Raw genomic sequence first — 23,586 nt, 5'->3', positions numbered from 1 at the left:
TTTGGTCAGAGAAGCGATAACCGCCTAGTTTCGTAGCCGGGGTTTACAGTGAACGACAGGTTGCTTGGTTATAAACAACTCATGTCAAATTCTTTCGAGATTTATTCTTTGATTGAAGTCAATTTGATAGTGTACACAATTTTCGACGGAGAGAAATAAGTTTCCGTAGTGTAGCGGTTATCACGTGTGCTTCACACGCACAAGGTCCCCGGTTCGATCCCGGGCGGAAACAGTGTCTTTTTGTATTCCTATATCATTATAAACTACTTTTTTTAAATGTTCTTAAACAAAAAAATCATTTCTGAAGAAAATTGCAGTAGAGAAAATTTATTATTATCTCGCGCGCAACGTATCGTATTTTATAATGTCGTCAATCGTCTAACTTCATAACAACTCCTTTCAAGTATTATTAGCCATTAGAAACCTGTAGTTCAATGTTCGTACAAGGTCAGGAGATACCTTGTATCTTACAACACAATTGCATCAACTATGATGACTGGTAACTGACCATTCACCAGTGATGACAACACAGACAGTTTGTAAAATAAGTAGTCCATTGAAAAATAACATTTAGGGTTGCGTTTTTCAGAAGACGCAATTTTATTACGCAATTTAAGTTTTAGTTTGGGGGATCAACGCCGTAGTCCCCCGGATGCCATTTTCAAAAAAAGGTTTCGGACCCTGGGAATAAGGTATTGACCCCACAAACTTGAACTTCAGCTGTTGCTAACCTGCATTCTCTTGAAAAACAGCAGCTAAGGCCTAAAAAAGTAACATTTCAATGGACTCAGGGTAGGACGTAAATAAAACCATAAGATATTGTTAAAAATATATTTGTAACATTATTTTCATAATTTAAAACGTATCAAACTTTATAAAAATACAAATATAAGATTACATAATTTAGGAAACGAAAAATTATTCGTAATAATAATAGTTTATTACACAATTTCATCAGTCTTTTATATTATTTGATCTGTACACAGCCAAATCTTTGGAAATGAAATAAATAATTTTACTGACAAAAAAAATCTATAAAATGTCTAATAATTGCACTTGGCAGGAACATGAAATGTGCCTATAAATTATAATGATAGCCGATAATTATTAAAAATGAGTATTATAGGACAAAAACATTACTTATAACTAGAATAAGCTTATGTACAATAACGGCCAGTTTCTTCATATATTGGCTTTTACTTAATATTTGTGTAGTAGTAAATCTGTATCTTCATAAAACTGTGAATTCGTGAAGAAACAAATTTGACTGTCGTTTTTTTTACCTGTAACTTTTGATGAAGAAACTGGCTGTAAGTCAATAAACATTAACTTTAGCTGTATAAAACTGATCTTATTTAGAACATTACAGTATTAAAGGCCAGTTTCACGGCTCAAGGGTAAACGTCAGATAGCCTGTCTGCTGGATAAAGTAACAAATGTATGAACAAAACTGTCAGAATTCCATTTGATTAGCAATCTGAAAGTTATCCAGAAGTTGAAAATCTAGGCCTTATAGTATTTAATAGCTTCCATTTTACCAATATTATTAAAGTATTAAAAAGCTTTTTATAAAATTGTTCAGTATTCGTAAGACTAGGTAAGTCAGCTTCAAAAATATGTGTACAATGCTACATTTTCAATAGTACTTTTTTGTATGAAAATATCAATTTAATTATTGCTTGGTCAACAACAATACGCAGTGATTGTTAAATAACTTCGAAGTTAATATACATCAAATACAACTATGCGATCACCCATTTATAGAATGACCGCGCCAAGCGTTGCTTAATCCACTGATCGTTTACCGACCGGTGAGCGCAACTGGTTATAAGTGCTATATAAAAATGCTTTTGAAATTGTGACAGTACATACATATTTTTGATTCTGACAATAGATAAATCAATAACGTCTAATATTTATACACTCCACGATATAAAATAATAAAATGTTGAAACCTTAAAAATAAAATGATTAACTTATGGATAAGCGAATGAGAGAGGAACTTGAACAACTAACTACAAAAATATTTTCTTCAAGGAATAAAATATACTTAAATAAAAATTTTGTGCCACATATTTTAAAGATCTGTCTGTCTTTTCATAGTTAATGAGTAGCGAAGGCACGATATTTTAAAGAATATGTCCTAAAATAAATAAAACCAACTCCCGGAGGAACTACAATTCTGTAACTAAAAATGAATATTAAATTATTTCTACTACTTTAGAAAGGTTTAGGAAACTTTCTACTTTTAAATTGGATCGTGTTTCTATCAAAAGCGAATTACTGGTCGTTTTCAATAACCTACTGTGAAGGATACGCTTACTAGTTTAATTACTAATAAGCTTGTCCTTCACCAAAGATCAGTTTTTGAAAACTCCGTAAGCCATTTTCCTCAAACCGATCCGTTACTTCATACAAAAGAAATATATACTTTTACAAATAAACTTATATTTAAAATTCTAAGGACATACTTTCGACAAACTACCGAAGGTACTAACAACACTAATAACCAAAAAAGGGCACTTCTACAAATAAAAGCAAAATAAAAAAAAAACAAAATAAACTTATCTTTGTCATTCCTCCGAGAGTTAAACACAGGTCAAAATAATAAAACGGGTTTATGAAGAGATTCAAGTAATTAGATCGCTATTGACAGATTACACCATACATAAGATTGTGTAAATTCTTTTTGCGGCGCTTTGGCTTATGTGAACAAGTCCTTATTGTTTATTATATAAACGCTCTGTTTTCATAGAAAAACTGTATCTCAAAACATATCAAACACCACCTTTTTCAATAGGGGTAGAGTCCACTTGCTTAGATCCCTACAAACAACGCCATCAGAAGGGAACTATAGACTTCCCCTCTTTATTCATAAAAATATACGAAGTTATGAAAGGCTTATAAAGTGTTTTGTTTCTTTCGCTCCTTGGCGAAATGAAAAAGAGAAAACATATTATAGTAGTGTTTTAACTAATATAGGTTTATAGTGTGTTTATGAATAAGAGGGTTCCAATTTGGTAGCATCATGGACTGCACGTACCCCTTTTTACAAGACCAAAAATGACGTAAACTAAGCAAACATCAATAGGCAGGAATGTTAAAACCATTATCAACACAACTGTATACTTTCCGACTTAAACGTTATATAGGGAGTTGTATGATCATGCATTATTTATATTGGCTTGTCAATTCGACACCAAAGCCTAAACCGAATATTCAGTTAACAAAATTATCCAGTTTTGTTGTTATAAAAAATAAAAATATTTGCCTATACCTCTCAAGTACCTGCCTACATTTAGTTGAACTATTATTTTCAGCATCAAAAATAAATGTAGAATCTTTAAACAACCGGTAAATAATGCACAATTAAGTAATTCCCCTTATCGCGTTAGTGAAACAGCTGTAGATAAATCATTACCAATTTTTATATCTTTTGCCTCATAAATAACGATAGCGTGGCGCATTGTGATTAAATATTAAATATATATGGACGTAGACATTATATACTAACTTATGCTAGTTGAAACTTGTATCCGACTGCACTGCAGCTTTGACTGTGCGAGATTAACTGGAAAAGATATAATACATACATAAGTTATTTATTATATAAGAAGTACTTATATAAACTAATTAGAAAACTAAGTCAACGTTCACCGTGCAAAAATAAATTGGCTTTAGAGTTAGATTTCACACCGGGTAGCTATCCGGAAATGATAAATTAAAGCCTGATAGACAACTTATACTATATGTATACTTGCTGACCCGGCAAACGTTGTATTGCTATATATTTTTTTTTAATTAAGACGTATGAAAAATAGATGTTGGCCGATTCTCAGTCTTACTCAATATGCTAACAAAATTTCATGAGAATCGGTCAAGCCGTTTCGGAGAATATGGCAACGAAAACTGTGACGCGAGAATTTTATATATTAGATATAAAAGACTATAATTAATTGTATTCAATCATGTAATTGTATTTGACGTCAGGTTTGAAAGAAATCAATCCCAAAATCTCGAATGCAAACCGAGAGCACCGAATATATGAAACTTTTACTAAAAATTTAAACCCGGTATTATAACTGCTCATAGGTTTATTTTGCGGTACTTCGATCCAAAAGAAAGTATCGACCAGTGGCAAACTGTACCTGGATTGCTAGATACGTTACATAACAAGTATATCAACTAATTATTATTATCCATCTACATCTCTTTTAGAAATCAATGCAACGTAATTAACACATTGGAACGATAATCACATGATAACAAGCACATAAAAAGTTTAATGAAAAACTGTGATGTACCTTGTAGATGTTTACATAGTGTTGTTGCCCGATACACTCTTGTTCTGCTCCGAGCTTCGCCTCTCTTTCTCTCCACCCGTACCTAGATAATAGATAAATAGATTTGAAATTAAAGATTATTATAATTTGTACTTTAATATTAAAATTAGAAGTATTTAATACGCCTGTAGGACAAAGTTCAGACATCTTATTAACTTTAGAATAAGTTAATAAAATGTCAAATTTCAATAAATCAGGAGTACCAATGCTTTAATGCCATACATAGAATAATTATAGGAGAAAAATAAACAGATAAACAAACACTCTCACACATTCTAATAATTTGGTACCACCACCAATGGCCATAAACACATGCCTATTCATAATAAAGTTTTGCAAATCCAGTCATAAAAGAATTTAGCAAACAACTCATACCAGTGATTTGAGTAGAAAATATTAGGAAAAAATACAAAATCTCAAGACTCAAATAAATAAGCAGACACATGCGTAAAGAAATCAATTTGTAAAATATATTTTTTTAAAGGCAGTGAAGATAAAATCTTGTTTAGCATAATCAGTTTATCTTTTAAAAGCATGTGAAGCTACGTCTAACATTCCTTAACTTAGCACCAAGATGTAAGAAAAATGCTTTAAAAATATTACTACAGAGATGATACACAAGCAAAAATTGTATTAAAGTCCAATCATCAGAATACCTTTCTTTTTGCTGGGCACACTCTTAACCGTCCGCCCATTCGCTGTGAAAAAAACATTTCAATATAAAACAGACGTACCGTAACATTTCGCATGCTTGTTAAATAATTTCCTTTTTAGTTTATTAGACCAAGTTCTTAATTTCGTACCGATTTTTTGTTCGCTATTTGGCGTTCTGGGAATTTTTGAGGGAGAGGTGTCGTTGGTCCGTTTTGATTCTTCTTTAAAGCTATCTTCTGGAGGTGTGGGGTATATTTCCTTGGTCGGTGGTGCGCTCTTCTCCGGCGTGGATGAAGGGACCTCCGTTATGTCCGAGTAGGTTGTTACTTCGGCGTGTTGAGCGATGTTGACGTCGTTTTCATTGTGGATAGTTGATATATTGTTGTGGAATGTTGCGTCCTGGTCCGAGTCTATCGTGAAGTCTGATCTATCGCTTTTTGGACTTGTTACGGTTGTTAACTGTAATGTAACATAACAAAGTTATTTACAAATAATATGTTATTGAAAGGTAAACGACAGGAAAACAAGCATTTTACTCAACGTTATACAATTAACAAATTGTTTGAATTTTTAAAATAATAAATAATAACATTAAGTTTTTAATAGAACCTTCACTCACTAAAGTATCAACAAATACTAAACAAAGTCATGAATTTGAAAAAAATATCAAAACATCTAAATTATCTGACTTATAATAGTACCTTATATGCAAAATGAGTTTTTTTTAGAAACCACTTTGAAACATAATATGAATAAATACTTTGAAAAACTATCAACAAATATATCAAATCAAACAAAAAATTCAAAATCGTAGTAGTAAATCAGTGTGTACCGTAAAGCTGGAATCTTCATCGGAGTCAGCGTCGAGATCGATCATCATCTTCTCAATGAGACGCTCCATGGTCGTCTCGCTGGTCCCCGCGCTTGCCGGGGCCGGCTCCCGGACACGCTTGCTGCGTTTCACTACCTGAATTAACATAGATTGAACATCATCAGCCTAGCCTTTCTCACAACTATGATTGAGTCGGCTTCCAGTCTCGCCAGATGCAGCTGGATACAAGTATTTTACATGGAGCGACTACCTATCGGACCTCCACAACCTAATTACCTAGGTTATAACACGACACCCTTCGATAAGAATGGAATTGATAGGACTAGTTGTCAGACTTTCAAGCTTCTAGCTTCTGTTAACGACTGTCAAAGATTTTTGAAAATGACAGCCGGAATCAACAATTTAACGTGCCTTCCGAAACGCGGAGGATCTCGATTGGGAATCGCACCCACGCCCTCCTGACGCAATGGTAGTGGCGTGATGACCTTAACCACTGCGCCACGACGCACAGAGTATAACAGTATAAATACATATTTAATAAAATACAATTTGTGAATCTAAAAAGCTGTATTATCCTTGAATATCTGAGCCGTGAGAGTTAATACAACAATTCGCAGGATTACCGAGCATTCGTCAATGTCGCAGATAAACGTTAATTTTACGAGCAATTTGTGAAATGATCAGTAATGGCGCAAGAATTGTGTGTATTATGTCAATTTACTGCACGCCACGCACGCCACGCGCTACTTCCAAACTTGTTTTATAACAAATGTACTCTGTGTTAGAAGGTTTTAAGGACTAATGACGTAAACAAGTTTTATTTGACTAGCCCAAGTTGGATCTGGATGTTACATGTACCTTGCCCTAAAAATCGTCCGGAATCGTTCATTCTTTCGATCAAAAAATAAATCTTATCCCACAATAAAACTTTTCATGTAAAATGTTTTCTGTGATATGCCATAACTAGCCCATATCGCTCGTAGAGGCAGGAGTCTAGCCCTAAAAGCCCAGTCCTAAATCTATAAACTCTAATTTAACATTAAAGACGCGGCATAGAACTTGAAAAATGTGTTGGTAAAGAGTTTTCAAACTCTACACTTCAGTCAGAAAGCACATCTTCAGGACTAAAAACTCGTAAGTAGACTACTTACGAGTTTTTCAGATCATCCTACTAATATTATAAATGCGAAAGTTTGTGAGAATGTATGTATGTATGGATGTTTGTTACTCTTTCACGCAAATACTACGGAACCGATTAGCATGAAATTTGGTATATAGGTAGCTGAAGACCTAGAATAACACATAGGCTTATACTTTTTACCCTGGAGTTCCCGAAGGATCAGGATTTACACGGGAAGGGTTTCCACGCGGACGAACTGTACTCACCAGTACTTGATCATTATTGCTGACTCTCGTAGTGTTATTATTGCCGTAGTGCGCGGACTGTCGGCGGAAGCACATAGTGAACTCGAACAGCGAGTGTATGGCGTTGGTCCACGACTGCGGCGGGGTCGTGCTGGTGCGCGCTCGCATCAGTCTGTTGCCCTGATACTTTAGCGTACGCAAGTACCGGCGCTTGCTTTGTATGTACATCACCTGCAGTAACCATTAAAGATACATTTAAATACCTTGCATGCCTAAAAAATTGTTTTATAGGGCATGCTAAGTCCCCAATTACATTTGGCTAGCGTGGTGGACTCAAGCCCTAACCCCTACCTAGTTTAGGAGAAAATCCTTACCCAACAATGGGAGCATTAATGGGTTAAAAAACTGTCTAACTGCTGGGCAAGTGTGTCTTCGTAATGAGGAAAGGTCTGCTGTTTGTCCACTACTACCAATTTACTGTATTATTTAATTAGTAAGAGATAAAGATAGGACTTTTCTAAGACAACTTTTCGTATAAGACTAGAAGAGAGTTTTTAATGAACATTATTTCCTGTGTTTAATTATTTCGTTGCGATAACTCATGTGAGATTGGACTTATAAATGTGCTGCAAACTGATGGAACCTTTTTGTTTTGTATGGAAAAGCAGTGGTTAAAGACAATACAAATAACATTATACAATCGTTTTGAGATTTGAATCTGCTATATTATGTGTAAAAACGCTTTTTTAGGTGTACATAAAAAGCTTTTTTCAAGAACACAAGATAATCATATTTCTACTGTGAATTCGGATCATTAGGACGTAATTTAAGTTCTTAGTAAAATCTTACCACATCAGCGGATCTTAGTGGTGGTTTCCCCATGACGAGATTGAGGAGCGATATGCACTCCCTGGTGATCCTCAACGTGACCAGCATGGCGAGGAAGAACACCCAGGGCAGTGGTCGCACCAGCTCCGGCTGTGGACGCTCGTCTTGATCCACTGGAAGTATTTATTACAGGGGTACAGTAAGTATCAGTAGGTTCCTGAAGGACCAAGAATATGTAGATGGAATGCCGCCGCCAGAGAAGACAACGAACACATAATAAAATTAAGAATGCATGGGCCTAATATCTTTGTTTGAATAAAGCAGCAAGCTTCTATGGGGACGGCAGACAACAAAATCAATGTAGGTGAGGTTTGCAACTGTTGGAAAACGTCACAACGGCAGCATCTATCTGTACCTTCATTCCGTCAAAAGTATGTACTCTCTCCTTTCGTCTCTTGTTTCGAAAAACGAGAGAGACTTCTACTTTATATTAATCGCAGGCACGATTCTCAAGCCCCCCTTGTACAAAATTCTGGATACGCTTAACAATTCGGTCAAAAGGGGTTATTTTCAAGCAAGGCACATAAATGTAAGATTGACGAATGTAGAACTGAAATGGATGAATAAGCGCAGGAAAAAATGGCGTACTGAGAGCGAGACCTGGTACTCAACAGTGGCTAGAAGGGGGCTGAATAGACAGATAGATAGATAGAAGGCACATAAACTCGATGAAGTTCGATGAAGTAATATTTACATGGCGGCGGCACGGCCCATCGCGCGCACTTCTCCACGACCCACAGCGTGCGGTCGAGGTGCCGCAGCGCCGTCTGCCCGAGCCGGTAGCTCGCCGCGTGCTCGGCTGCGTTCTGGAACACCTCCTTCGCTAGCGATACCAGCTCCATATCTGAAAGAAATGGAACAAAACAAGCATGATTAACGAATTGGACAAGTGGTTTCCCCAGTGAATATTAGGATATTTCCGAACTGTAAATTACGTGTTGCTAGCGATTACTAGCGAATATCAAAAGCAGAGAGACCACCGTTAAAGAAGTCTTTCTATTTACTCATTTTAATTAACGAAGTAGTAGATAAAATTTCGAACGGTTGAAACTCTGGGCTACTCATTAAATTCCTATATTTTGGTTCCAGATACGTACCTCCTTATAAAGGCTGGAAGCACGAAACCCACTTTTATAACATGAAACGTATTACACAAACTACAATCATAAATTCATAAACTATTATTTATTTGTAGATCAAACGGTCTGTGCTTTCTCAACTGTGAAACGAACTAAGCATGCGATGCATTGGTTTATGGCTGGGTGACCTCTCGCCTCGCTCGATGCATCACAATCGTATTCAATTCAATAATTACGTCTTGTACGAAATATAATAGGTAGTTCGTGTTACTACGTTGTAAGGACTCTGAAGAGTTTGTCCACTACTACAAATGCTCTATCATGAGAATACTCTAATAATACGATTAATAACAGTTTTAAGCAACTTTTTGTATCCATCTTTGCTGCTGTATTTTTTTTACTCTCCCCTCTTTTGACCTTACATGGCGATCAGGCAAACCTATAACCCCTTACAAATATGATATTCGAAGCCTTTTCTAAATGACAAGAGATTTCTTTATGTTTTAAAATACATAGTAATATCTGGATACTGCGAGACGGCTACTAACACAGGAGATAATCGTAGCTATACGTCTAACTACCGTATTGTAAAGCGTCAATTGATGCCAGTAGCCAGCAGTTTATAGAAGGTTACATTGATAGCACATCAGAAGTTATTGAAGTGAATAATAATGCACTTTTGATTACAATATGTAAACGTAAATGGATACGTGCGTAGATAAATCATCTTTATGCCTACACAATCATTGAGTACCTAACAAGATAATGTTATTAATGGCTTTCTTAAATTCGACTTTCTTACTAACCTTCAATGAAGATGCGTTATCGGTTATTGTTCACAATTGATTTTTACGCAATTTATATAATACCTAAAAGTTGTAGAATAACTCAATGAAAGAAGATAACGGATCAGTAGGGATGGAGTTAATTGGAGTTGGCTAAAGATACAAAAGCGTTAACGCCGCTCCGAGTAGGTCTATGACATCTTAGAAACCGCAAGGAATCGTAAAGCCTTGTAATTTGTCGTCCAAGACTAGCAGATCCGTAAAAGTAGTCTGGCAGGATTCACAAGGTACAGCTTGCCACAAGTCCAAAAAATAGCTTTTACTTGTCAAAACAAAAATAAGAATTGAAGGCCATTCATAGTCAATGAAGCAGTTAGAGGAAGATAAATAGGCGCATTACCCAGTGCTGCTTTATACGAAAGAAAAATACCATTTTTCCCTTAAACAGTAAAAGCAAAACAGTATGCGTTCGGGAGATAGGGGAGCATAGCACATTTTAGGAGCTAAACATCACACGAAAATAATCGCATTGGTAGTATCTGTTCGTTTTACTATACACATCACAATTCATTTTTATCGTCTTACGACAAAGGTTTCTGTATCTGTATGATGTATCACAGCAAAGTATGTACGAGTATTGCACAAATTGTACCCAAAAACTAATCTTAAAAAGCACGAAATCTAAATCATTCCAGAACGACTCAGATATCAACTTAGAAATTCCATTGAATCGAAGTCACGTCGCGTAGCTAGCGAGCAATAAATAATGTAAACATACCAGTAGTTCACTTTTGTATCAATATTGAGGTGTAAACAAGATGTACATAGATACGCGTTATGTTGTATAATGATTAATTACAGAGTCCAACTTTACACCCCGACAGTATTAAATTGTCTCATGTTTGCCTCAATAATAATATGATTTATCTCATTCATAATGATTGAATTAAAATCATAACTAATTAGTCGTGCCTTTTGCTTAGAGTTATCGACTATTTAGACACAACAATGCTTCTGAAATCATAGGGCAAAGTGCAATATCGAATGTTATTATCGAAAAATAGTTTTCAAGATCTGTTCTTATTTATTTATAGAATTGTATAAATATAATAATTCATAAATAATTATTAACTATCACAGCATGAGTAATGGGTAGCCGCATACATGCAATAATATAAGCTGCGCGCAAACATTTCTCATTTGGCGGAATAATTTTGAAAGAACAATCCCTCGTTAATAACAAAATTATCAGACAGGTGGACACAAAAATAAAATTAAACAATACGTTCAGAGATTTTATATCTATGTTAATGAAAAAATTACCTTGACAATTTCCGTGAAACAAACAAAAAACGATTTTTATCACGTCACACAAAACAATGTTATATCATTCAGTGAGCGCATGTGCGCGACCGTAAAAAAAATAGAATGGACTGTTATCTTTTTAATTTTTACCGAGGCACAGGGGTAACGAGTGCAGGAGCCTGAGTGAATACATCATTTTGACTTCTTTATACCTTATAGATAATGAGCGGCACAGAGCAGAGGTCACTGCAATCATAGACAGATACCGTGAGGCCAGTGAGACAAATATCCAATATATCTAACAACTAGTGATTGTCTACTACTTTGTCTGCACCACTTCAAACAATTAAACAATTTAGTTGGTTTATTTTATAAGTGTTGTTCACATTATTGTAACAGCACTTGATATTGAACTGCAAATAGATTTAAGATGAGTAATTTAAAATAAGTTTTACATTACACCAATATTAGAGAACCCACTGTAATAAAATATCTATAGGTACTAGTTACCAAAAGGAAAGAATTCAGATTATAGAAATACAATTCTTTAAGGCAGGTCATGAAGGCAACTATGACACATCAATCACAAAACAATTACGAAATATTCAGTGTTATCTTACAAGGACAACCCATCCCATTATAGCACTATCACCGAAATTTATCATTTAACAATGCGGACGAAACCGTATTTATCTTTACGAACAAACATACATGAACAAACTACCTGTGATAATTTTATATAAGTGCGGACAGTATTATTTACTACATAAGTCATGCTGCATGCATATATTTATGTCCGTTATTAGTTCATTAATGTTAATATGTTTGTGAAACTTGTACCTGGTGAATTTTGTATGATTTTTAATTAATAAGACACTTTATTTTATTATATTACTGGTTCCCTGCTTTTAGGTAATATCGGTAAACTCAGCTTGGTTTAATTTTAAGAGATCAGCAAGAACAATTTATAATGTTTATTGTTTAGACCTGTGCACCATATAGGCAAGCTCATGGCTACGTAAAACTTTTCCAGTTGGCTTAATTACAAATCTCAGAGTTCAATATTCTCTCGAGTAGACCATACATTCTATACGTAAATAAAAAAGTGTGGCACTATGTGGCAGTTAACCCGAAACCTTTTTTGTGTAAGGTTTATCTAAAAATCATATATTTCTGTGAATCTTAAGTTAAAATGATCTCCATATATCCCAGAGTAAAAATCTTGACTAGTTGTAAAAAGGATGCATCTTTTTAAATAATTAGCCCATAATAGTTTTGGAAGCCACAGAAGCTATTAATCAATTAGAAAAAAAAATAAGAAAAAGATTTACAGGAATTTACGTCATGTTTTATACTGACCTTTTTTCAGTTTTCTTTAAAATAACTTTTGTAAAAGGGCAAGTTAATTTTAGTTCACTTAATTATTTATAATTTTTCTTTCACTTTTGGTTATAACAAACTTTGTATGGAGGTAGAAAATAGTAAGATAATTTATTAAACTGAACATCATTCACTAGCTTCGTGCATTACCGTACAATAATACCTACACAATTTCTATAAATCTAATAGCTAACTTAGGTGTCAATTATTTATTTATTTCGTTAGTTACAAGGCTAATATTAGTGAAAACGTACAATAACAAGGAGATATAACTATTTAATTACTTGTTTATCACTTACATCTTGTAATAATATGATTTCAATGCGATTTATAAAACGCCGCAAACCAATTAACGAAACAGTTGAAGTAAAAGTTATCTATAGAGTTTTAAGCATTCTTGCACACCACAAACAGAAAAGAGACCTCTAAATACCTTCTAATATCAGAATATTTACCTTTTTCTAAAATCTTCACACTGCCGGGATTTTGTTTATATATTATTCTACAAGGTACTTCACAATCGATTAGTCCATGAAGAATTCGGAAATTAGTAATAGTAACTCAATAGCTGCGAATGACAATGACATTATGACAATTTATTGACATTGACAAGACGTAAACAGTGTTGTCTACTCCAAATGTTGAGAATAGTACAGATTATCAGTTTATTACAATACGCGCAATCTACCTCGCGGCCGGCCTCGCCCGGTGTTAGGTTATCAGCAGTAGCTGCGCAGATGTGATTTTTTTTGGAACTATTGTGTTACCTGCGCAAATATTCTATTATGCCAAACTTCAAGCTGGTCAAGATAGATTGCGCGTATTGTAACTAACTATATCAAAACTTATAGGCAAGTACCTACCTACGAGTAGTATATTTTGCTTTCCACATAGCGGTCTGGATTTGCCGTTCAAGTATGTATGCCTACTTACGAAATTTTATTGACATTGACTTAGGAGTAAAAAATACGTTGAATGCAACTTTTATGAAAGCCTCTCTGAAAGTATGAATGAGTGCATCAATTATTTATTTACCTTCGATCTTTTAAGTTATACAGATATTATAGGTACCTACTAATATAATTTAGAACAAATACTAAAAAAGTATTAGAATGACAACACTGAATTAGTGATGCTAAATTTTTCGCAAATTCTCATATTCGACATTCATTATTTTCTTTACATGTAATATCAGAGCAAGTAACACGAAGATTACATTTATATAAAAGTAATTAGATAAAAATTGTCACCTTCCTCTTCTGATATAATCCTTTGCGATTATCCTGCTCATTAACGCTAAATCGACTAAATATAAACTATAAAAAAGTGACTTACATTAAAATCGATATTCCACCAAAGAGCACTTCACTTTTTTTAGTTCATCAACATGGCGTAAATGGCGCGTTCGTCTGGGCCATGAAACAAATACTTTAAAATTATTTTCAGTCCAAATTGTGTAGTGTTTTTCAGTGTTAATATAATTTATTTGATTTAGAATTCTTAAATTATAGGCATGGCACTATAATACTCCGCTTTTCTAACAAGAATGCATCATTGTGGTGATGGAATCCTTTGAAGACTCAAATTGTCACTCGATGAGCGATAGTTTTTCTTTGTACGAGCGTTATTTGAGAAGCTTCAATGTGGTAGATCCTCTTCTTCAGGAGAGTGTGAACGGGGCACAAAATGAACCCCCGAACATAATAAATTGCGATTCCGAAAGTTCACACAGTGGAGGTAATATCGAGCTGTCTATCGTAACATCCAATGTTATAAATAAACATACTGAAGCTGAGCATAGTTTGTTAAACCAAGTCGTCCGTGAACATATAAGTGATAAGGGGTCTAGTTTAGATACAGATTGTGTTAAATTGCACTCTCCTTGTACACCACTCGCGGCATCATTACTTGAAAACTCCTCGGCGACGGTCGAGCGGAGTCTCATCAACGAGAAATCTAACCCTATTGACGTGCTCATATCTTCCGAGGAGTCAAAAACAGAGACTTTTAAACATCCTGTATTTATTACGCCTACGATGGAAAACAGTAACAATGCAGTGGACAGCGTGCCGATGTTCCGTGCAGTGAGACCCACAGAGAGCGTGTTCAAGTTACCGATCAGCGAGCTGTCGTTCAATGGCACGTTGAAACATGTTCAAAGAATGAAACCTATTGTTGATCCAATAACTGCATTGAGTTCCAGTACTGGATTAGTGAGTTTAGAAGACAAACAAGGTGAAGAATGTAGCAGACCATTTGCAAGCTGTAGTAGCAGCAGTAGCAGTAGTAGCAGTAGCAGCCATATGACAGAGGGTAGTTCAAGTGAAGCGAGAGCTAGTGACACATCAGATAATAGTGACAGAGTAGAGAAAGCCTCAGAGAGTACTGGTGACTCTCAGTATGAGGAATGTAAGAAGGACAATCAAGTAGCTAATGATGATGGCAACACAGCTAAATGGAACTCTGAACAGAGCTACTCCTCCCTAGAGGCTTCATTTGACAGTGGAGTGAGATCTCCAGACATGTTTTCTGAAGAAGACGAGGATACCACACCTGAGCCAGAACCATTTTGGAGTTTTCTTAAGGATTATGAAGCATATGATAAGAGAAAAATGAGAAAAACTGAAGTGAGTAATGCACATGCATTTGTTCTTGATTTCTAATTTGCATATAACCTGGCTGTCATGTGGAACATTGTAACACCCACATAATGCACTTATGTAACTCTGTTTGTTAATGAACTAGTACTTTGTAGAGCTGCTATTCTTATTGTTATAACAATTGTTTTTACTTTCTATTTACACATAATAACTATCATCTCAAGCATCAATTTGTGAAATACTAACAAAATCTATAAGCCAAGAGGCACGGCACTCACAACCAAACAACTTATGAATAAAAGAAAATTGCTATATGCAAAATATCATTAAATAGTAACACTAATAATAAGAATAGTGTACATGTGTACACATCTAAATGAGATTACAACCTTGCTAAATGACCTCATTTGAAAAATTGTGGTGTAGCATTTACTGATAAGGGTTTTTCTAAGTTTTGATAGTTACTTATACCTAATTTGTTTAAATAAGTTTACTAACCTATTGATATCTGAACATTTTTGTTCTTAAAATTATTTACCTATATATTATATTTGGTGTTTTAGCAGGAAAAATAATGCAATATTATGGTAAATAAGTTTTGTTATTTTTGTTATCTTAGGAAGTATTATTAAATACAAGCTAACATTGATGTAACATCTATTTCTGGTTTGCCAAACCTTATCTCTGATCTACCAAACTTAACCCAATTATGAACTGGGTTAGTAAAGTTAAAGGCTAATTTTCTTTCCCTTGCAATAGACTTTTAAGCAAAGTTATTCATAATCATATTTTTATTCACTACACCTTTCTAAACATCAATCTAGTTTTTAAAAATAGTTAAGTAAATATTAATCTATATTCAATTAATCATTGTTTTTGAACAGGAAACCCTTCAAGGAGTACTACCACCACCATCAGTGACCATCATAAAAACCGATGTGACGGAGATGCTCAAGAAATACTACTGTCATCTCCCACTATTCAACGAGGATGCTAAAGTTGACCCCCCTGAAGTGAACACTACGCCAACCAAAAGAGTTTCCTTTGTAGAAATACCAGAGAAAAGTAATGAATCAAAAGATAATGAAGATGTAGGGGAAGCAAGGAGTTCTATATTGAATGAGAACTCGGAACTAGATACTAGTGCAAACGATAGGAGTATACACTTGAAGATGAACAGTGAAATAGAGGCAGCGGAGACTTTGTGGCCTGATGTGATAAAGTGCCGATTTTATGATGTGTAGTAAGTATTGCATTATTATTTTAAAACCGCACTCTCTTTGCAACTACAGAGGTTTTGTCTTTATGTACCGACTATTATGAAAGTTATTCTATGTGAGCACCAATTCTTTGTAACTTGATAAAAATCATTCAATCATCACTATTACAATCATTTTGAGATAAATGAATGATTTTGATTATCAGTACTGATACTACTTCTCATAACATCTTGCTAGATAAGACTAGCATTTAAACAATGCAATCTTTTGGTTTTCGAACAATGTAGCCGTAAAATCATTATATTTATTGCAGCTCTGTTTTGCATGCCAAGTGACATAATATCTGTGTCATTGAGTTACAATATTGGCATAGCTAACATTCTGTAGTGTCATCATCTTTATAAGTAATGGTTACAGTCAAAAGGTGTCAAATTGTTGCTGAAGTGTTAATAAAATGAATGAATGTTGTTGAATTCATTCTAGTAAATTTAAAATCCAGTGTCTGAATTATGTATTTTCTCAGAATGAGAGAGAGGTTAGGTATTATATTGTTGCTGACATGTGAAGAATTTTTTCAGGTATTGGTTTTAGGAACTCTCTGCTAAGATGTTCTGATAGTGCTTATCAATATTTATCATCACCATTAGAGCGAACAATAACTTGAAGTCATTAGTGTTTTACCTCATCAAACCATTTGTCATTACGCTACCATTGAAAGTTAGAACATGAAAGCTATTCTATAGTACCTATTCTTTAATACCTATTGGTTTTTCTTATAGATTTTTCTTTTAATTTTCAGTTACAATGTGACGAAGTATTCAGAGAAGTTAGAATTACTGGCACTGCGTTATGGAGAGAGATATGTTGGAGCCGAGACTGATACTAGTGTTAACATTTACTCTGGCGGCATGCAGTCGCCCAGCAGTGCTAGCAAACGGAAAGCAATGAGGCTGAAGTGAGTAACATTCTAACATAAAATTCAAAATTTCTGAATTATCTAAGATTTTAAGGTACAATATGACTTCTCAATTGCTTGATTTGATGACCTATAAAGAAAGTTTAAAAAACATATTTTTTGCGCTGTGCGAGAGATTAGACATGCTAAGTACATAACGTTTTTAAACTCTTGCGACTTGTACACATAATATTATAATGCAACAGGTCTTATACGCGATTGAAAATTTAAAGGTTAGGATACCGATAATAAGTTATCCTAACCTTTAAATTTGCAATGCAATTTGCATTATAATATTATATGCTAAGTACTATTTTGTTAACATGATCTATGTCTTTAAATGTATTGATTATGCTTGTATACTTCTATTTATTACAGTTCTTACGAGGTTAATTGTGTACATTGCTAAATACTGCAATTAACTTAAAATGTAATGTTGTTAAACATCTATTTGAACTGCAATCCACATTGCATTGTTCGTTAATCACTTTTTAATGATGGAAAGCATAAAAGGATTGTGTTTTGTAATGCTAGCCAATTATGTGGTATTAGATAGAATATAATAGTTTTGAATAGAATTTCAAAACGATTTGTGAAATGGAAATCAAAGTTTGATGTAATAATAATGTATAAGTTGACGAAAATACTGGGATCCTAAATACTTATTTCTGATTTTTTTTGACATTTTCATTTAATTGTTTTCCAGGATGGCCCAAGCGAAGTCCCCTGGAAGACGCCTGTCCCACCTGGCGCGTCGTCGGCAAGCATTCGCGAGTGCGGCCACAATCGGCGAGAAAGCACAAACTTCTACCACAAAGATGGTGCTCATTGATAAAAAGTATGTATTGACTTTGTATTTTATTAATGAAGTTAAATTAGTGAAAGTTAATGTAGCTAGCTCAGCTGCTTACAAAGATTTTTCATTGCTACGATGGTTTCTAAAATTCAGTTAATTATTTATATCTCGATATTCTTTAATCTAACAGAGTCGTTCTAAGTTTCTTCCCACACAGAAAACTCATCAATTCATCGGAACGAAAGAGTCCACGCACGAGACGTACACCGGGCAAGAAAACACCAACACGCAAGACGCCAGGCAAGAAGACTCCCGCCAAGACTCCCAAGACCAGAAGCGGAGGTTCCAGCAAGAAAAAAGCCATGAGAAGATTACTAATGGATTCTGATCAAATGACAAGATCACAACCTACTCGAGAAACTCTAAAAAGAGCTCTTTTCATCAGTCCCGATCACAGAAGACCTATACCTACAGCTCCGTCTTCATCTGTGCCGGCACAAGCCATGAAATCCAAGCGAGCTTTGTTCGGATCACCCGTCCGAACGGCCGAGACCAAGAGTATGGACGGCACACAAAGTGACCAGTTCTTGAAGAGGAAACGCGACATGTTCGACGACGAGCCGGACAACAATAGACACAAAATAGCTAAAAGTTTGTCCTTCGGAGGCGACACGATAGGAGGCTCGCAGTCTCTTTCGTTCGCTCGGCGAAATTCAGAAGCATTTGGAACTAAAAGCTCGACTGAATTAAACGAACACCATAAAAAGGTAAGGACTTCACTCGCAACCGTAATTAGTGATTATGAAAGAAATCCATAGTAATTAATTATTGAACCAGAATTATTTTTGGAACATAAACAGCATATTAGTTACATAGTTTTATTAACATGTTATAACAATTTAATCAAACCCGTGTCTGTGTGTTCCCCGCAGAAGCTGCTGTGGGCGGTGTCGGAGGCGCTGCGCGTGCACGGCTGGCGCATGTCGTCGCCCGGCTTCCGCGAGAAGGCGGCGGCGCTGGCCCGCCTCACGCGCCGCCTGCTGGCGCTGCCGCCGCACGCCGCCAAGCTCGCCGCGCCCAAGCTCTCCACCTCCGAGACTATGCTCAAGTATGTACACGTTACATTATTTATCAACTTCACATCATAATTAGTACGTTAAAAACTAGCTAAACATTTACCTTACGCCCTGTATCACCAATTTGATGATTTGTTTTACAGAATCGCCCGACAGTACGTGTTCGCGATCATCCAGGGTCGTACAGTAGACGAGTGTTACCAGGAAGAACAGCTGAAGATCGCAAACGAAGCCAACACCAAGTTGACGGGATACATATCGGCTAATGCTTACCAACAGTTGCGCGCGCGCCAAAACGTACCTAGCACGTTCACCTCACAGATCAAAGAGAACACGTGCAGTAGCGGAATTAAGCAGGAACAACCTAAGAGCAACTCCAAGAATATCCTACAGGACAAATTAGTGAATATAGATAGTAATTCCAATAGCAGTAGCGGAATGAGCATGCTGGACAGATCCAGTCTTGGCTTATTCAAGTCCAATTCCATGCCCTCGTTCGAAGAAGCAGCTAAAATGAGAGCTCGACGGCAAATTAGTTTCGACAATGTTGATTTTCCTAAAAGGTGAATAAGTTAAAAGTTTCGTTGATTAAATAAGCTTCAATATCGACTGCAATGCAAGCTGACAAGAAGTATGGATGTGTGTAAATATTAGTGACAATTATTATTATTTAAGTGAAAGTGGATTCATCTAAGACTCGTAGTGAAATCAATGATACTATTTTTGACTAAAATTTCCTTATTTTAGAAATAAACTTGAGTAATATTTGAAGCAACCACTATTTAGTCATTCTCATAGCTTACTTATATGCTTCCTTTAATGCAGTATATTGTTTTGTCTCATATATTTATTTCGTTGTGCATGACTATGTATAGCAACTAGTAGCTCATAAAATAACATGATCCTGGTATGAATGTAAGATGGAAGATTAAAAATAGTATGAAGTGCATAATGCGCAAATTAGTATTTCAGTACATTGACGATTTTCATGTATATTGTATGTGTATGTATGTGTTACTATTGCTGAGTATGATCTCAGGTGTTATTTGTGAACAATAAATTATTTTCCTTAATATACTTTGTGAGTTTTATTTGTTCAATTGCTACGTATATTGGAATAACCTTTACTATCGACTATAATCAAAAGTGTTAATGAGATTGATAAGATAATTTTTATTTCAAAGAATGTATTTTTGTTATTATACAGAGGAAATCATTTTTTATCTTGATAGTGATTTGTGTGCGCTAGGTAGTTTTATTTTAAAATGGGGTGTCAGCAGTCGTATCCAGGATTAACCGAAGATATTATAGAGGATTATGCCAGTTTAACATATTTGAACAAAGGCGAAATACTTCAGTAAGTTTATATAGCAACATTTTTTAACATTTCCCGTGCCCAGATACAAATTCTTTTAAAAATATTATGTTGACAGCTTGATGAAGAAGTTCTACTCAATAGATCCCGAAAAAATACAAAATAACTATCACCATCGATTTAATAAAGAAGAAATAACGAACAGATTTCCAGTTATAAAGGTATGGTATGATAATGTCTTTGTTTTCAAACTTGGCAATCAGACCAGTGTTGAAATAATGAAATAGGTACTAAGTAGTATTACAATTAGTAGGTGTTCATTGATATGATGACGGCGTATTTGAACGAATATGAGACTTGAGAATGATGAGAAGCTCCTGAAGCTGAAGTGTATTCAACAATATGAGGGAAGGAAAATGTCATTCTGTAACAAAAGCGGAGTTTTTGAATACCTAACTATGTATATCCTACATGTTCCTGTACCTACATACGTATTATGTTACAGAATAATCCATTTCAAGACCGTATATTCAGCGTATTTTCCTCCATGAATGACGATTGCTTCTCGTTCGAAGATCTGCTCGACCTTTGTTCTGCTATGAGCTCTGAATGCCCACCTGAGGTCAAGGCGGCTTGGGCTTTCAAAATATTTGGTGAGATTTTCATATACGTTAATAAATAAGCTCTCTTAGTTGTCGGACTAGGTATGTATTTACTTGATATCTTTCTTTAGAGATTAAAATTTTGACGTCGAAATTCCAATATTATTATGTTGCAAGAAAGAGCGGCAAAGCCGACAAAAATATTTAAGTAAGTTTTAGTACATTATTCATGTTATGGTTACCAACTGTAAATTACGAGTAGGTATCAACTAGACTAGCTATACTTACCTAGTATTCAGGCCAGTCATTTATTTTTTTCTGTTTCTGAACAGATTTGGACGGTGACAATCAAATAACAGCAAAAGATATTAGCCAGATAGTTGACCGATTGACATGGAACCCTTATCAACGTGATCACTACATCGACCGAGAGTCAAAGATGAAGATCTCTAAAGTTGTAAGTAGATTGTATACCAATAAAAACATTATTTGCTATATCTATGTAGTAGTAATTGTGATTTAAATATTCGTGCGTAATTAAAGTAATCGGTGGCTCTGTGTGACAAGATTTCTCAATGTGAATGAAGCAAAATAAGTTTGTAGGGATCTTAGCAAGTAGAGTTCTTTGGCCTACTTTGGTGGAAAAAATGGGTGATTTGATGAACGACTTTTTTCGATCCGATTGGAACGTATTGAATGGACGACATCTGTGGTGTCAGATAGCGGGTTTAAACCCGCACGGAACAAGTATGACCAACTAAATTCAAAATTATGTTTTTGTCTGGATTTCTAATGCGTCCGTAGTTTGTGCATTAGTGAAACTCTCCGATACAGGATTAGTTGCTAAGTACGGCACATAAGGTGCTTACCTTATGTGCCGTAGTTAGCAATGTGCAATAAAAACATGATTTTGTTTTCAGATTTTACAAGAAATTAATCTGGACAACAGCGGTAGTATCGGATTGAATGAATTTAAACTTATCATGTCAAGAATTCCTGAGTTTGCGTCATCATTTTATTTCAGATTGTAAAAATTAACAATTAATAATCAACTGCTTTATAAACTCGTCGACTTGAAATTTGTTTCTTTTTTTGATGAAAGAAGCGGACCGTGGCGTAGAATGCAAAAGATGGTTCGGTAAACTGCAATAAATAATTATATTATTTTGTAGGTCCGAATGTGGTTGGGGAAACTGTCCAAAATTAAAATTGTATAAGCTAAATAGGTATCCTGTGTTGACTAACTGCTATTTATCAATACGTTATACCTACTTAGATACCTACTGCTACTCGGTGTCTGCCTCATTTAGTAATTTGTGAGTAGGTATTTGTGACAATACATTCCTCACAATATTTCCTACTCTACTTATTATAATAAAATTTGTTCATTACTTTATAACTTAAGTGTCTGATAATAATTAATAGTAAAGTAGTAATTTAGGAAGAATTAACCGTAAGGGTAAAATACCTTGACGGTTAACGGACTGTTGGCTGATGGTACCTATTAACATACTTAAATCGTTATTATTCGCAATAATAACTTAACGATTACAAAGAAAAAGATAGTTAACAAATTACCTGTATAATTTCATCGCACAAACGCTTTGCAAGCCGCTTTATTGTGCCTAGCGGCGAGCGTGCGGTCAGGCAGCGCTGGGAACGTGGTCGTGCGACCGATGTTGTTCGGTAGTACCACTGGCTGCTTGTACTTCACGTGGAACATAGGGAAACGCAGATATGTCCTGTAAAAAGAAAAAAAGTTAGAACGATAAGTCTGTTCGCACTTGATCATGTTTTATTCGGACTAATTTTATCTGTAGTCCTTTGTATCTAGGTCGGTTAGTTAAAATTACTTCATATACCTACCTAGATAAGGTTAAGGAATTTCAGGTTCAAATACTTTTTGTCTCCTACGACGCAGCCTACCTACGCCAAGTGCATTGCAATTATTATTCTGTGAAAAATTTGTTAGTTGTACTTACTGAGTCATCTCTGCAGGGCATTGATACATGTATTCAGGGTCCCTGAAGTATACTAAAGGATGGTAAGCCTTTGGGTAACCTCGGTAGTAATCCCTATGCCGTTGAGCTGCCTGGAAAATAAGTCATGCAAGTCTGAATATCGAGCTAAATATTTATGCATATAGTTTACTCCATAAACCAACGTACTTCATAAAACGTTTCAATTACGTCTTGTCTGCCATTATCAACGAATAAAATATCATCCATTTTAAAGACTTGCAATTTAGAAAATTTGTTATCAACTCGTATTTACATTACGCGCCAGTCAGTTGAACACATATCACAGACAAACTGTTTTTTTTTAAATCAGTATTACCAGTATAATCAATCTTTTTTGGCATATTGTTATGGGTAGGACACTGCACAGTCA

At 35.1% G+C, this 23,586-nt stretch overlaps 4 protein-coding genes and 1 non-coding gene across 9 annotated transcripts; 3 read left to right on the top strand and 2 right to left on the bottom strand.

Annotated features, from left to right (window-relative positions):
- Positions 1-159: 159 nt before the first annotated feature.
- Positions 160-232, top strand: TRNAV-CAC (transfer RNA valine (anticodon CAC)). The gene has a single exon. It is a non-coding gene; the product is annotated as a tRNA-Val (tRNA).
- A 585-nt stretch (positions 233-817) lies between these two features.
- Jabba (jabba) lies at positions 818-13,236 on the bottom strand. Of its 4 annotated transcripts, none has more exons than XM_076125269.1 (9): positions 13,087-13,236; positions 8,777-8,926; positions 8,044-8,195; positions 7,216-7,425; positions 5,830-5,964; positions 5,147-5,456; positions 5,000-5,041; positions 4,305-4,386; positions 818-3,571 (listed from the first exon to the last, which is right to left on the bottom strand). In XM_076125269.1, exons 2-8 carry the CDS (start codon positions 8,922-8,924, stop codon positions 4,316-4,318), a joined length of 1,068 nt encoding a protein of 355 aa, XP_075981384.1. In that variant the 5' UTR covers positions 8,925-8,926; positions 13,087-13,236; the 3' UTR covers positions 818-3,571; positions 4,305-4,315. The 4 variants fall into 4 exon arrangements, with proteins under 4 accessions (XP_075981384.1, XP_075981387.1, XP_075981385.1 ...); XM_076125272.1 differs by lacking the exon at positions 13,087-13,236 and adding an exon at positions 12,931-13,052; XM_076125270.1 differs by lacking the exon at positions 13,087-13,236 and adding an exon at positions 11,270-11,442.
- A 778-nt stretch (positions 13,237-14,014) lies between these two features.
- mi (cyclin E-interacting protein minus) lies at positions 14,015-20,355 on the top strand. 2 transcript variants are annotated; one of them, XM_076124946.1, is made up of 7 exons: positions 14,015-15,258; positions 16,116-16,474; positions 17,251-17,406; positions 18,113-18,244; positions 18,420-18,969; positions 19,135-19,310; positions 19,422-20,355. In XM_076124946.1, exons 1-7 carry the CDS (start codon positions 14,194-14,196, stop codon positions 19,843-19,845), a joined length of 2,862 nt encoding a protein of 953 aa, XP_075981061.1. In that variant the 5' UTR covers positions 14,015-14,193; the 3' UTR covers positions 19,846-20,355. The 2 variants fall into 2 exon arrangements, with proteins under 2 accessions (XP_075981061.1, XP_075981060.1); XM_076124945.1 differs by having other exon boundaries at positions 18,405-18,969.
- A 77-nt stretch (positions 20,356-20,432) lies between these two features.
- Positions 20,433-22,349, top strand: LOC142979850 (calcium and integrin-binding protein 1-like). The gene is made up of 5 exons (XM_076125057.1): positions 20,433-20,635; positions 20,712-20,814; positions 21,099-21,246; positions 21,528-21,652; positions 22,116-22,349. The coding sequence occupies exons 1-5, from the start codon at positions 20,544-20,546 to the stop codon at positions 22,224-22,226; spliced, it is 579 nt and encodes a 192-aa protein (XP_075981172.1). The 5' UTR covers positions 20,433-20,543; the 3' UTR covers positions 22,227-22,349.
- On the bottom strand, positions 22,182-23,496 carry LOC142979855 (uncharacterized). The gene is made up of 4 exons (XM_076125067.1): positions 23,364-23,496; positions 23,178-23,287; positions 22,774-22,937; positions 22,182-22,338 (listed from the first exon to the last, which is right to left on the bottom strand). Exons 1-3 carry the CDS (start codon positions 23,421-23,423, stop codon positions 22,784-22,786), a joined length of 324 nt encoding a protein of 107 aa, XP_075981182.1. The 5' UTR covers positions 23,424-23,496; the 3' UTR covers positions 22,182-22,338; positions 22,774-22,783.
- Positions 23,497-23,586: the final 90 nt, after the last annotated feature.

This window comes from Anticarsia gemmatalis, chromosome 17 (genome assembly GCF_050436995.1).
Source record: "Anticarsia gemmatalis isolate Benzon Research Colony breed Stoneville strain chromosome 17, ilAntGemm2 primary, whole genome shotgun sequence".
In the NCBI taxonomy this organism is placed as follows: domain Eukaryota; kingdom Metazoa; phylum Arthropoda; class Insecta; order Lepidoptera; family Erebidae; genus Anticarsia; species Anticarsia gemmatalis.
This window is presented reverse-complemented; position numbering and strand designations above follow the sequence as displayed.

Excerpts from the sequence above, each read along its gene's own strand:
- Jabba (XM_076125269.1), bottom strand. The coding sequence starts at position 8,924 with ATGGAGCTGGTATCGCTAGCGAAGGAGGTGTTCCAGAACGCAGCCGAG. Across the intron at positions 5,965-7,215 it reads GCAATAATGATCAAGTACTG|GTAGTGAAACGCAGCAAGCG; the intron begins GTGAGTACAGTT and ends ATGTTAATTCAG. Across the intron at positions 5,042-5,146 it reads AAATAGCGAACAAAAAATCG|CGAATGGGCGGACGGTTAAG; the intron begins GTACGAAATTAA and ends TTTTTTTCACAG.
- mi (XM_076124945.1), top strand. The coding sequence starts at position 14,194 with ATGGAATCCTTTGAAGACTCAAATTGTCACTCGATGAGCGATAGTTTT. Across the intron at positions 15,259-16,115 it reads GAAAAATGAGAAAAACTGAA|GAAACCCTTCAAGGAGTACT; the intron begins GTGAGTAATGCA and ends GTTTTTGAACAG. Across the intron at positions 17,407-18,112 it reads CGGAAAGCAATGAGGCTGAA|GATGGCCCAAGCGAAGTCCC; the intron begins GTGAGTAACATT and ends ATTGTTTTCCAG.
- LOC142979850 (XM_076125057.1), top strand. The coding sequence starts at position 20,544 with ATGGGGTGTCAGCAGTCGTATCCAGGATTAACCGAAGATATTATAGAG. Across the intron at positions 20,636-20,711 it reads AACAAAGGCGAAATACTTCA|CTTGATGAAGAAGTTCTACT; the intron begins GTAAGTTTATAT and ends TTATGTTGACAG. Across the intron at positions 21,247-21,527 it reads TTGGGCTTTCAAAATATTTG|ATTTGGACGGTGACAATCAA; the intron begins GTGAGATTTTCA and ends GTTTCTGAACAG.
- LOC142979855 (XM_076125067.1), bottom strand. The coding sequence starts at position 23,423 with ATGGATGATATTTTATTCGTTGATAATGGCAGACAAGACGTAATTGAA. Across the intron at positions 23,288-23,363 it reads TAATTGAAACGTTTTATGAA|GCAGCTCAACGGCATAGGGA; the intron begins GTACGTTGGTTT and ends CTTATTTTCCAG. Across the intron at positions 22,938-23,177 it reads TGCCCTGCAGAGATGACTCA|GACATATCTGCGTTTCCCTA; the intron begins GTAAGTACAACT and ends TTCTTTTTACAG.